The sequence below is a fragment of the Canis aureus genome, chromosome 20 (assembly GCF_053574225.1).
Source record: "Canis aureus isolate CA01 chromosome 20, VMU_Caureus_v.1.0, whole genome shotgun sequence".
Classification (NCBI taxonomy): Eukaryota; Metazoa; Chordata; class Mammalia; order Carnivora; family Canidae; genus Canis; species Canis aureus.
In genome coordinates this window covers 26421933-26435943 of record NC_135630.1, presented here as the reverse complement: position 1 = coordinate 26435943, position 14011 = coordinate 26421933, and the positions used below count along the sequence as shown (strand labels likewise).

The following is a 14011-nucleotide window of genomic DNA, read 5'->3' as shown; positions in this document are numbered from 1 at the left end:
GCTGCCATCTCCTCCTCCTCCTCCTCCTCCTCCTCCTCCACCGTCCCTACATCCAATTTTTACTAAGACTATGTTAACTCTACATCTCTTAATCTGGCTCCTCCTCTTCCACCCAGTTGTAACTGCTTTAATTCAAGCACCCTTTATCTCTCACTGCACATTGCAATAATCAATTTTCCACTCTCTTCTAAAATCACTTCTTTATCCTGCTGCCAGAGACAGACAGATTTCCACACTGACAACCTAATCACATACTCTCCTGATTGAAATATTTCTATGCACACCCACCCACAGGAAAGAAAATCCAAAGATATCCTATCTAATATGATTCTGGCTTACTTCTCCAGTCTCACCACCTACGCTTAACATCTTTAATTGCTTTGTTCCTTCAACCTTAAATGGCTCATTCCTCTATATATTTGTTTATATTAATTCTTCTGAAAAATTATTCTTCTCTTTTCTCCCTCCTTCACCTTCCATTTTTCTCTACTCCTTATATTTCTGGAAAAACTTACTAATCCTTCAAAATCAGCTGAAGTTTAATCCTTTCTTGGAATCCTTCTGTGATCTTGCTAAGGCCTTCATGCCCTCAAAATGTGATCACAGAAGCATTAGACTCTTCTGGAAGCTGGTTAGAAATGCAGAATCTCAGTTCCACCCCAAATCTACTGAGTCCCACTCCAGGTGGTTTTTACAGATGTTAAAAGCAGAATGCTAGATCAGAGCTACTCCCAACAGCACACCAGCGTTAGCAGCAATTGGGAGCTTCCTAGAAATACAAATCATAATCTGATAAAAATATTTAAATCCAGAATATGCAAAAAGTTCTGAAAACTCAATGATAAACAGATGACCAATTTTTTTAATGGGCAAAAGACATGAACAGACATCACACCGAAGAAAATATATAAATGGATAATAATCATGTGAACAGATGTTCAACCTAACTAGCCACCCTGAACTATCACTATATAAAATGTCAGAATGCAAAGAATAACAACAGCAAATCCTGATAATACTCAGTGCCGCTGGCATGAACATGGAGTAACTGGACCTCCATACATTGCTGGTGGGAGTGCAAATAATGCAGTCAATTTGGAAAGCAGTTTGTCAGTTTCTTATAAAGTTAAATATGCACTCAGAATATGGCCCAGCAATCCCACTGCTCAGCATTTACCCAAATGAAATAAAAACCATGTTTAGGCAAAAAATTATAGATAAATGTTTATAGAAGCTTTATTCATAGTCTCTAAAAACTCAAACCAACCTAAATTTTTTTAAGCCTAAATGTTCTTTAACTGGTGACTGAATAAGCCAGCTATAGTCCATCCATACAATGGAATACTATTCAGCACTAAAAAGAAATGAACTGTGGATATACACAAAAACATGGATACATCTCAAATTTATTATGCTAAGTGAAAGAAACTAGACTCAAAAGGTTACATATTACATTATTGTATTAAATGAAATTTTGGAAAAGGCAAAACTATCTGATGCAGAACAGATCAGTAGTTTCCAGGGCCTGGTGGTATGGGTAGGAACCTGGGGGAATTTGACTAGATGGAACTATTCTACACCTTGCTTTCCATGGTGAAGTGGTTATATGAGTCTTTACTTTTGCCAAAACTCACAAAACTATACACTAACAGGGATAAATTTTAATTCATGTAAATTATGCTTTAATGAAAAATGAAAAAAATAGTATTATATATATCATATACATACTATATGTGATACCCACCTTTAAAATATATGAATAGGGATCCCTGGGTGGCGCAGAGGTTTGGCTCCTGCCTTTGGCCCAGGGCGCGATCCTGGAGACCTGGGATCGAGTCCCACGTCGGGCTCCCGGTGCATGGAGCCTGCTTCTCCCTCTGCCTATGTCTCTGCCTCTCTCTCTCTCTGTGTGTGACTATCATAAATTGATAAAAATTAAAAAAAAAGATTAAAAAAAACAAAAAAATAAAATATATGAATAAACTGTTGTTAAACTATGAAAATTGACATAATTCTCTTTTTTACTTGACCATACAATTCCTTTCCACAGATGTTTTCCCTAATAATATTGTATTTTATAGTTGGAAGCCTTTTATTGATCATTTACCAAACTTTCCTACACCAAAAATATGTAAAAGCATTTACAATTTGTTTTCTTTCTTATGACCAAAAGACATCAAATAATTTAAAGTTCCTCTGGCTTTTGAGTTACTGTTACAACTATTATTAATTCATAATTAAAAGAATATATATTACAAATTTTACTAAATAGTCATTAAATTTAAACATTTTATTAAAAAGTATAGATATTAATAAGCTGAATGGGGCTATTTTTTCCCAATTAGTTCAGCTATTTGTAAACAAGATTACGAATGGATTCATGTCTATTTTTTCTTTTTATAATTAGAAATACTAAGTATATTAACCAACACAAATATATAAGTAGATAGAAGCAGAAGGGGTTTTGTTAGAACACTGGCACCCATTTCCTTTAACTCCTCGTTTCAAAACAAATAAAAAATTATGTATGTAATGATCTAGTACAAAGGGTTGTTGCTGTTTTTTTTTTTTTTTTAATAATCAACTGAAACTCAGCTAGGTTCCCATTCAACTTTATGGAAAGCAAAAAATCAGGAACTGTTTGACACGCAAATGTGCCTGTACTCATTACACTGAAATATAAAGTTTATGCTCCTTCTGCAATTCTCTTGTCCATCTCCTCCTTGTACTGTCTTTGTTAGCATTTTACTTAAACAAGACCAATCCTCCACTTTCATCTTTGGATGAAACATCATACTTCAAGTTATGGGGCCTAGTTTCCTGAATAGCCACCAAGATGCAACCAAGAAGTATGGAGGAGATCTTTATGGAGGTAAACCTTGATCAAAGGGAAGAGCAGATGGGAGGGAGCCAAGGAGAAAATGTCCCCCTCCTTTCTCTCTTTCTTATGGACTACTCGCAGGTGAAGTTCTCCTTTCAGTACTTCTGGGAAAGTCCCAAATGCAGAGTAAATTATGAATGCTAATGTCTCTCTGCAGTTCACTATGGTAACCAGTATAGCAACACATATATACCTCCCTCCCTTCTTTTCCCTTACCTTCACTGCCTGAGGCTTGTACCTCCCAAATAAAGTGTCCTATCAAGAACTGTGAAAGGCTGGAGATTTCACCCCCAATTGTAAGCTAACAAGTGAGCCTGCCACAGTTTCACAGGTGCTGAGAGAAGACACAAGTCAGATAAAGGACTTTGTTACTCAGCACAGCAGGCAGTATGTACTTTATGTTTATGCTGGCTCTCCTTGCCCACCAAGATATGTGGGGGTATTGTGTGTACAGTATATCTGTGTTACTGCTGAGATAAGCTTTGGAAACTCCCAATATTTTAAAGGGACTGCTAGGAAACGTGTCTAACTATTTTCCCACGGAGGCATATTATTTTTATTTTCTTGGCCAGAAAAAAAAATCTGCACATTCCTCCCAGAGTTGACACTATCCCTATCTTTAGAGGCTATTTACTACACAAACATCTCTCAAAATATAATCTTGGACAAAAGCTGTCACCGATGTGCAGAAACACCATGGAGACTTGCCACTCAACAAGTCTTTAATCTTTGATTTCAGATCCACTTTCTAAAGGTCCAAAGCTAAGATAAACAATTATCCGAGTCATGCATTTTCTCAATTTTTGGACATTTCCCAGATCTTGGATCCTCATTTCACCCTTTTTCACTCTATTCAATGTTCTTGGAGGACTTACTTGTGTTTAGCCAATGAGAGGCTCAATCGTCAGGTCTAAGGGTGGGGAGAGAGATCAGAGTAGTTTTTCCCCTGTACCCTCCCTTACTAGGTCCTGGTGTCAGCTTCTTCCAGTGGCAATTGGTCTAACAGCGAGTGTCTAATTTTATAGTTTAATAATAAAACATAGAGAATGTTTAACTTGTTTTATAAAATGAGAATTTATGGTAATTAGAATAAATCTTACATGACATGACTTAAAAAAGCAAATTTTAATTACTTTAGTGAACAATATACATTAAATCTGAAAGAAACCACATTGAAGTTTTATCCAGAGTTTTTTCCAATATATTTAAAATTTTTTGACATTTTCAGAGCACATCAAATTATATATTTTTAAAAAGTTTTCCTACTCTATATCCTTTAGCTGTTCTTCGGTGCTTTCAGGTACTAGAGAATAACATTAGGAGTGGAAAAGGATTTCCATTAGAAAAGGCCATTTTTAAGCACTTAAAATTTGTTACTGATGTTCTTTCTACTTTTTCCTCAATGGACTCTTCCTCAGAAGCCATCAATTCTTTAAAAAGTCAGGAGATAAAAGAAACAAAGTTGTTTAAATTAAAATTAATATTATTTTCTTACCTTCTACACCACATATCTGAATTCACCATTCTTAGTTACCAAAAGTACCAGTTTCCACCCCAGGCTCTATCCTTAACAGAAATATATAGAACTCTGGAAAGACTCAAAGTCCTATAGGTTCATGGTAGCATGATTAATCATTGCAGGAGGCTTCCCCTTTCTAAGGCATCCAGAGAGGTTTATCCTTCAGGCAATATTCCTTAGTAAGTTATAAGATAAGCGAGGACCTTGTATACCTTTTACAAATTGGAACTTGAGCTTTTCTGAATACAGGCTTGTTTCCAAGCAGATCAATTTTGGGGGAAAACTACACATGGAAGTAAAGTATAAGGAAATTTACTGTCTAAAAACCATTCACGCTTAAGTATCTTGGAAAGGCACGTATCTTCAGGTTGATGATCACAGCACTATGCTATATCATACTTGCAAGTATTGAGAAGAATGTTAAAAGTTTACAAAAATCATGAGTTACTGATTCACAAAAGTTCAAGACTAACCAGTAAAAGGATAAAAACTATTTTTATGGTCTTGTTGAAAAATACAATACAATTAACAATGTTTTAGACTATAAAGAGGGGGGGAGGAAAGTAGCTTTATGTAAACCTGTATCAACCTATTGTATTTATCAGGCTCAACGTTCTATTGGCCCTCCAACACTCCCATCTCTCTCTCTTGCCAGGTATCCATGTACCAAACAGCTTCACTTTGCTGCAGCAACACACATTCCCAAATGGAGTGTGAATCAGTGAGGCCATTATCTTGATCTTTAGGGCATATTCTCAACTCCCCTAGACTGAGTGCACAAAATATGATGGTGGTCAGGTTACGGATACCTCTTACTGCCTTTTTCTTTTTTTCCCTAGGCACTGAGAATATGCATTAGAGAAAAACGAGAAAGCTCTTCTTTTTGCCACCCTGAAATACTGAGTACCTATTATATTCAACATAGTGGCAAAATTCTGCATAATTATTGGTTCTTTAAAATATGGTTGGTTTTAACGTAGTTGCTTTTATTGCATTAGGGGACTGTTTATTGTAAGTTGGCATGTTTCAGAGGTTCCAAGTATAATTCTGTAGTGTTTGATGAATAGATTCCACATTCAGTTCTGAATCTGCACTGAAGATGCACTGTAATTATGCACCATTTAAAAACTTCTTCAATCCCTATAATTAGGATACATTGCCACCAGGTGGCAGGGGAATACCTTCATTTCATGAACTGAATTACTTGGCAAAAACTAGTACTGTTATTTATTTTAACTATTTGCTTTTTATTGTAATCTAGACTCAGTTGGAGATTAATATCAAGAGCGTGATAATAATTTTTAATGGTAACGGATACAAATTACTCTCCTTCTCTGTATCCCCATGGCATTTTGATTATATATCTACTAGGGATCCAAACATCTTGATTTCTGCTTCATTGACAGACAGACATATGGTCTCTGAGGGTCCTCAAGACCGTATCAGAGACTTCATTAAGAATATTTTCTGGGCAGCCTGGGTGGCTCAGCATTTTGGTGCCACCTTCAGCCCAGGCTGTGATCCTGGAGACCCGGGATGGAGTCCCACATCAGGCTCCCTGCATGGAGCCTGCTTCTCCCTCTGCCTGTGTCTCTGCCTCTCTCTCTCTCTGTCTCTCTGTGTGTGTCTCTCTCATGAATAAATAAATAAATCTTTAAAAAAGAATATTTTCTTAATAATGCTAAGATATTATTTGCTTTTTTCATTCTCATTTTTTCATAAGTGTACATACAATAGGGTTTTCTAGAGGCTACATGACATGGAATAAAACGGTCATTCTGTCAAAGAAATGTATTATTGTTTTATATTTGTATTTGAAATTTTCTCAGTTTTAATTTCTAATGTGATAAATACTGAGAGATGTAAGAATAGATGTTCTCTGTGATTTTCAATAATTCTGAAGAGTCTAAGGGAGTCCTGATATCTAACTTGAAAAAGTCCTACTCTAAGTAGTTAGTTTTGGTTAAATGTTGATGTATTTTTCTGTTTCTTTTGAAGACATAAGTTGTTCATGGATCTCCAGGATCACACCCCAGGCTGCAGGCGGTGCTAAACCACTGCACCACCGAGGCTGCCCTGTCAGCTGGTTTTACTCAATTCCTATAACTAAAATATTTAAAGGAATTCTTTCTTTACGTTATAAAATCCTGAGTTAAAACATGGATAGTGACTAGATCTAAGCTATGGAATGAAAAAACTATGTAGTGAAGTTGAACTGGGAATGATTATGGATGGCCAAAACCTTACAAATAATATTATGTGATTTCACTCAATTATTTAAAGCTAATGATCAAGTTATACTCTTAACTTCAGACAGGAGATAAGAAAATGTTCCATAAAAAAAAAAGAAAAGAAAAGAAAAGAAAATGTTCCATAAATTAAATGACATTTTTCATTATTTATCACCCAGGCATTTTACTGTAAACTAACTTCTTCTGTATTCCACACTATTCATATCTCATATGAGACTTGCTATAATTTTTTAGTTTACAGCTGTTATTCCACAAATAACCAGCACCCAGGGTGGGATACCTGTGACATTCCTCAGGAGTGTTCATGGTAATACCTAGCTGGGGGGAAAAAACAATCTTTAACTTGACAAAGCCAAGGCATTCAGTGTCTGGTAGGTCCTCTTTAGCATATGAAAATCCTTTTGGAACTCCCTTTTGCCTACCTTCCCCAAACTCCTAGGTATATAATTAGCCACCCCTCACAGGCATGAGGCAGCCCCTCTTCCTGCCCAAGGCTCCTGTCCCCTGCTTTAATAAACCCACCATTTTGCACCAAAGATCAAGTCCTGCGACTAGCTCTCTGCATGGAGCCTGCTTCTCCCTCTGCCTGTGTCTCTGCCTCTCTCTCTGTGTGTCTCTCATGAATAAATAAAATCTTAAGAAGAAAGAAAGAAAGAAAGAAAGAAAGAAAGAAAGAAAGAAAGAAAGAAAGAAAGAAAGAAAGAAAGAAGAAAGATCATATAAGACGATCTCCATGAAAGTACACTGATAGTTTTCACATGTTATAAGTATGTAGGATATTAGAATTAATACAAAGAAGATTTGTATGCTTTAACACAATAAATTTTGGTCCTCTTCTGAGGCTCAGTGAGGCCTTGTTTGTAGCCCAAGGCAGACATTGACAGGCAGAAAGTCTCTGGAGTAAAGTTGCCATTAGGAGAGCCCTATCCTGAGTAGACTGAAGCTAATGGTAACAAGAGGGAGAATCACTATAGGCAAGAATGAAATATAGGAGTAAACTTGGAATCCATGCCCAGCTATGGTCTAAAGAGCAAGATCTAATAGAATAGGCCAGAATACTGAGAATAGCTTGGTATGGATTACTACTGATCTAGGATTTGATCATACTCTACTTACAAGCTAGTAAATTTGCCTGAAACTATTTCATAAATATTGACAGAAGATATGAGACTTGTGGGTCAAAAATAAAAGACTATTACTCATGACACAGCTATAGAGAAAACATTATTTCCTTCCTCAAGGATGTTCCCTGAATAAAACCATAAGAAATGGTCTGGGTAAAGAGTAGTCATGGCCTTGCATTCTTGGTATACCCAACAAGAAGTGAGTCATGAGGCTTATCTCCCAACAAGTCCTAGAGCACATGGAGCAAATGTGTCAGATCTAAAACAGTACAAAGTGAAAGGATACTAGAATTCTATTATCTGTAGCACTGGCTAGAAGATTTACTGATGACTTAAAGCAATCATCTCTCAACCCAACCTGGATATTACAGTTGGAATGTTTAAAAAATGCACATCTTAATGATTCTGATTAAATTGGTGTATCATGTAGCTTGCCATGAGTATTTTTTAAAGATTTGAATGTGAACATGAGCACCTACATGAAAACAGGGAGAGGGGCAAAGGAAGAGTATCTTCAAGCGGACTCCCCACCAAATGCAAAGCTGGATGTGGGGCTCCATCCCACAACCTATGAGATCATGACCCAAGCCAAAACCAAGAGTTGGACGCTTAACAAACTGAGCCACCCAGACACCTCGCCATGAGTATTAAGAGATTCTAATATATAAAATCGAGACTCCTGATTTAAACAGCCCATATGGGATTAGATCATATGCCTCCATCTTCCCCAATGATAGAAATCCTATACAACAATAGTTTTCAGTCTTTGGCATGCATGAGAATTACTTAAATGGCTCTAAATTACAGATTGCTAGGCTCCAACCCCATAGTTTTTCATTCAGTAGGTGTACAGTGGGGCCTAAAAATTTGTAATTCCAGTTAGCTCCCTGGTGACGCTGATGCTGCTAGTCTGGAACCATTCTTTGAGAACCACTGATTTTTTTTAAGATTTTATTTATTTATTCAGGAGACATACAGAGAGAGAAAGGCGGAGACATAGGCAGAGGCAGAAGCAGGCTCCACGCAGGGAGCCTGATGTGGGACTCGATCCTGGATCTCCAGGATGACGACCTGAGCCAAAGGCAGACGCTTAGCTGCTGAGCCACCCAGGTGGTGTCTCCTGATGATTCTTTTTTCTTTTTTTTTTAATGATTTTTAAAGACAAAGAATAGTTATAATTTTGAAAAGTTCAATGTAAATAAAAATAATGTGATCAAATCTGAACTTCTCATTAACAGACTAATTCCAGATTAATTTTGTTTTATAATTCATATTTAACTAGCAGTAACTCTTAATTAGATTTCAACAACAAAAGCCAAATGTAAAAACTATTCAGAAAGATGTTCATTATGGAAGAAGGAGGAGATGTTGCAAGGAATTGAGCTGACAAGCAAATAATCCAAGGTTGGGAGAAGAGGCTAGAAAATAGACTAGAGGAGAGGCACAAGCTGTGGTACAGTTAGTGTGGTTTCAGAAACATGATGCTATACACCGTCAGACCAGAATAGCCTCCACTGAATCTGTATTGTGAGTGTTGTTTTAAGCCTCAGAACCCCATATGTCCCTATAGGACAATTAAGGATCTGGGCAGCCCCGATGGCCCAGTGGTTTGGCGCCGCCTTCAGCCCGGGGTATGATCCTGGAGACCCAGGATTGAATCCCACATCAAGCTCCCTGCATGGAGTCTGCTTCTCCCTCTGCCTGTGTCTCTGCCTCTCTCTCTCTCTGTCTCTCATGAATAAATAAATAAAATCTTTAAAAATGAAAAAAATAATAATTAAGGATCTCCCAATAAATGCTTAGATGCTAAATAAATATATAAAGCAAATATTTTTCTTTAAATACAGGGGTCCCTGGGTGGCGCAGTGGTTTGGCGCCTGCCTTTGGCCCAGGGCGCGATCCTGGAGACCCGGGATCGAATCCCACGTCGGGCTCCCGGTGCATGGAGCCTGCTTCTCCCTCTGCCTATGTCTCTGCCTCTTTCTCTCTCTGTGTGACTATCATAAAATTAAAAAAAAATTAAAAAAAAGAAATAAATACAAATTAACACTTCTAAATTATGTTTAACATATTTCTATCAAGTTGTATTTCTTAACGTCACCGAGTCCTAATATTTAAAATAGCACATTTAGGGATCCCTGGGTGGCGCAGCGGTTTGGCGCCTGCCTTTGGCCCAGGGCGCGATCCCGGAGATCCGGGATCGAATCCCACGTCAGGCTCCCGGTGCATGGAGCCTGCTTCTCCTTCTGCCTGTGTCTCTGCCTCTCTCTCTGTCTCTGTGTGTGACTATCATAAATAAATAAAAATTTAAAAAAAAATAAAATAAAATAAAAAATAAAATAGCACATTTAAAAGAAAAAAATGGACATAAAAGAGAAAGTTATCTAAACTATATTTTTATTATTATGATATTTTACCATGGTTCTCTAAAGTTTCCTTTTATATCATTTCTACCACATACTTTGCTCATTGCTGTAAGTATATATATATATATATATATATACACACACACACATACATATATATTTAAGCTTTTAATCTAACAAGAAGTTGAAACAAGTTGAAGGTGCTTTGAAGTCGGTACATAGGAAGTCAAAACATGTAAAATAATCTCTGATGAACTTCAGTCATTATATATATATATATATATATATATATATATATATATATATATTAAACATGCTTTACTCTCAGGAGGATTCATATTTATGCTTGATATCACAAATCTTTATTAAAGCAGGCAGTAAAGATGAGGCTCAGAAGATGACTGAATAATGAAGCAGAGTTATCAGTTGAGATATGTACTCTAGAGTGTGTACTTTTAGCAAATAGCTAACATCCATAAGCATGGAAGAAGTTTTGCCTTTGCAGAGTCTACATGAGGATTAATAATTCAGATACAGTGTTTCTATTATGTTTGAGAGAGTTTAATAACCAACAGCCTCCTAACCATCTTTATTTTCCAGGTTCATCTCATGTATGGATCTTTCCTCAAGATCCTATTCACTTCCCAACCTCAATCATCACTTCCACTCTGATGACCCTAAATATACACTCCCATCCCAGGCTTCTTTCTGGAGCTTCAGACTCATTCTCAGCGCTTTATTGGCTGTTATTACTTTATCTGAACCATAAATTCACCTTATCCTAAACCAATTTAACAACTTTCTTCCCCAAAGGAGATCCTACTCTGATTTGCAGGTATTAGGAATTCCATCTTTTTCATACTTTCCTGTTGATAATTGCTGAGTCGTTTTCAACTCTTCTTTCTTCATCCCTTAAATTCTGCAGTCATCAAGTCAAAATTTTTCTGTGTTCTCTCTCTCTGATCCTCCCTTCCTCCACCTTGTTTATACCCTTATTATTTTTAACTGAAGTTCCATAACAGAAGAGGGAGAGGGTCTTCCCTTTTCCTGTCCATCCTGGGCAAACCTAACAGATTATTCTTCCTTATTTGCATCTCTTGACTCTGTGGCTCTAAAACCTTTAAGGAGTCCTCACTGGCCTCCTGCCACCATTTCCTGCAGCCTGGGCCTCCCGCCACCAGCAAGCCCATGCCTTAAAACCCGGGAACTTGTTGTTTGCCAAGGTGAAGGGCTACCTGTGCAGGCTGGCCTGGATCGATGGCATCACCGAGGGTGCTGTGAAGCCCCCCCCCCAACGAGTACCCCATCTTCTTCTTTGGTACGCACAAAACAGCCATCCTGGGACCCAAGGACCTGTTTCCTTACGACAAATGTAAAGATAAGTACGGGAAACCCAACAAGAGGAAAGGCTTCAATGAGGGGCTGTGGGAGAACCAGAACAATCTCTGCGCCAGCTACAGTGCTCCTCTGCCGGTGAGTTCCTCTGATCGTGAGGCCCCTGAAGCTGACCCGGCAGGTGGGAACAAGGACGACGAGGTCCGGGGAGTCATGGCCGTCACAGCTGTGACTGCCACAGCGGCCAGTGACAGGATGGAGGGTGACTCAGACTCAGACAAAAGCAGGATAACAGTGGCCTGAAGCGGAAGGCAGCAGCCCTGAAGATGTCAGTCTCAAAATGAACTCGAAAGGCTTCCAGTGACCTGGATCAAGCCAGTGTGACTCAGAAAGCTCATCTGAGTCAGAGAAGACCAGTGACCAGGACTTCACCCCCGAGAAGAAAGCTGTGGTCCAGGCACCTCGGCGGGGCCCCCTTGCAGGACGGAAGAAAAAGAAGGCACCTTCAGCCTCCGACTCTGACTCCAAAGCAGAATCCGACAAAGGGTGAGCCAGTGGCTGTGGCCAGGTCAGCATCCTCCTCCTTCTCCTCCTCCTCCTCCTCCTCCTCCGACTCAGATGTGTCTGTAAAAAAACCTCCTCGGGGCATGAAGCCAGCTGAGAAGCCACCTCCAAAACCGCGTGGATTGGAAGCCAAAGCCTGAGCGGTCCGACTAGCTCAAGTAGTGACAGCGACAGCAATGAGGTCGACCGCATCAGCCAGTGGAAGCGCCGGGATGAGGAGAGGTGGCGCCAGCTAGAAGCCAGGCGGTACAGGGAGCAGGCGGAGGAGCTGCGAAGGCTCCGTGAACAGGAAAAGGAAGAGAAGGAGCAGAGGCGCGAGCGTGATGGCGGAGGCCCCGGCCAGCGGGAGCAGCAGCGGGGATGAGCTGGGGGACGAGGATGAGCCCGTCAGAAAGAGTGGCCTCAAGGTTCCGGGGCCGCGGACCACAGGCCTCTTCCGACTCGGGGCCTGAGGCTGAGCTGCAGAGAGAGGCAAAGAAGGCAGCAAGACAAAGCACAGAGCCTACGAGGAGACCCAGCCAGAAGGAGAAGAGAGGGTGCCTCAAGGAGAGGCCCTGAGCCAGGCCCGCGAAGGTGGAGCGAACTTGGAAGCTGTCAGAAGGATTCCCACCTGACCAGAAGGTCGAGAAAAAGAAAGAACCTTCCATGGATGAGAAGCTACAGAAGCTGCACAGTGAGATCAGGCTCGCCCTGAAAGTTGACATTCTGGATATGAAGAGGTGTCTGAACGCACTAGACGTGCTAGGAACCCTACAGGTGACCTCACAGATCCTGCAGAAGAACACGGATATGGTGGCCACATTGAAGAAGATCCGCCATTACAGGGCCAACAAGGAGGTGATGGAGAAGGCTGCGGAGGTCTACCCCAGCTCAAATCTCGGGTCCTGGGACCAAAGATTGAAGCCACCCAGAAGATGACCAGAGCTGGGGTGGAGAAGGAAAGGGCCGAGATGGAGAAGGCTAAGGAGGTGCTGGCTGGAGAGGAGGCTCCCATGGAGAGGGAAGAAGACAAGGCGAATGCTGATCTCTCGGCCCCGGTGAATGGTGAGGCCACATCCCAGAAAGGAGAGAGCATGGAAGACAAGGAGCAGGAGGGAAGACACAACTCCGAGGAGGGGCTGGGCTGTGGCTCCTCTGAAGAGCCGTTACACAATGACAAGGCGCGGGAGGGCTCCGAGATGGATGCACCTGGGAAGGAGCGGCAGGAGCATGCAAGGTTGTGGATGGACTCAGAGTCCCTGGACAAGGAGGCCAGATGAGCCCTGGCAGCCAGGCTCACCTGTAGATACCCCAGGCCTGCCCCAGCCCCCACCTGCCACCTGCAGAGCAGAGACCTGTTGGGGAAACACCATGCTGTCCCATTTATATGTCCCCTGGGTTGTTTTTCTGCCTAACTTCTGTGATTTCCAACCAACATGGAATGACTATAAAGGGTTTTTTTAATGAAAAAAAATAAAAATAAATAAATAGAGTCCTCACTACTAACCATATTAACATTTTCACCCTGGTATTCAAGATCCTTCTAATATACAAAAGATCTGGCACACATTCCCAATCTTATTTCCTACTGCTTTCTCTCATGTTCCACATGTTCCAAACTTGGTCGCCTCTCTAAATAGAACCTGTGCTTTCTTCCTTCTAAGGCTTTCTTTCCTTTCTGTCACTTAAAGACAGCTCAACATGGTGGAAAGAAGAGCTTCAAGCTTTGGACTCACTGCATTCAAATCCCTACTCTTCAGGTATGTAATTGTGAGCAAATTACTTAATTTTTCAAATCCTCTGTTTCATAGTCTCTAAAATGTATATAATTCTTACATCTCTAAATTTGAGCTTTAAATGAGATAATCCACCAAAGGAGGTCAGTACCTATCACTGATCTTACCACTTCCTTCATGTAGACAAATTTCAAACATTGTGTTCTCACTGCATTAAGCTTTCTTCATCTTCTCACCCAGATGTGATCTCTGCCT

General features: G+C 40.1%; 1 protein-coding gene and 1 pseudogene across 17 annotated transcripts in view; one reads left to right on the top strand and one right to left on the bottom strand.

The window, feature by feature from the left end:
- LOC144291589 (uncharacterized) overlaps nt 1-14011 on the bottom strand; it is a 131035-nt gene that overhangs the window by 55133 nt on the left and 61891 nt on the right. For 12 of the 17 annotated variants that reach the window (XR_013358924.1, XR_013358923.1, XR_013358919.1 and 9 more), the window contains one exon: nt 1745-1915. The exons of the other annotated variants lie outside the window; for them this stretch is intronic. Coding sequence is in view for 4 of the 12 variants with exons in the window: in XM_077861188.1 (XP_077717314.1) it covers nt 1745-1915 (171 nt within the window). In the remaining 8 variants the exon portion in view is untranslated. The remainder of the gene's footprint in view (nt 1-1744; nt 1916-14011) is intronic. 17 annotated transcript variants of the gene reach the window in all.
- Nucleotides 2806-13300, top strand: LOC144291345 (hepatoma-derived growth factor-related protein 2 pseudogene; annotated as a pseudogene).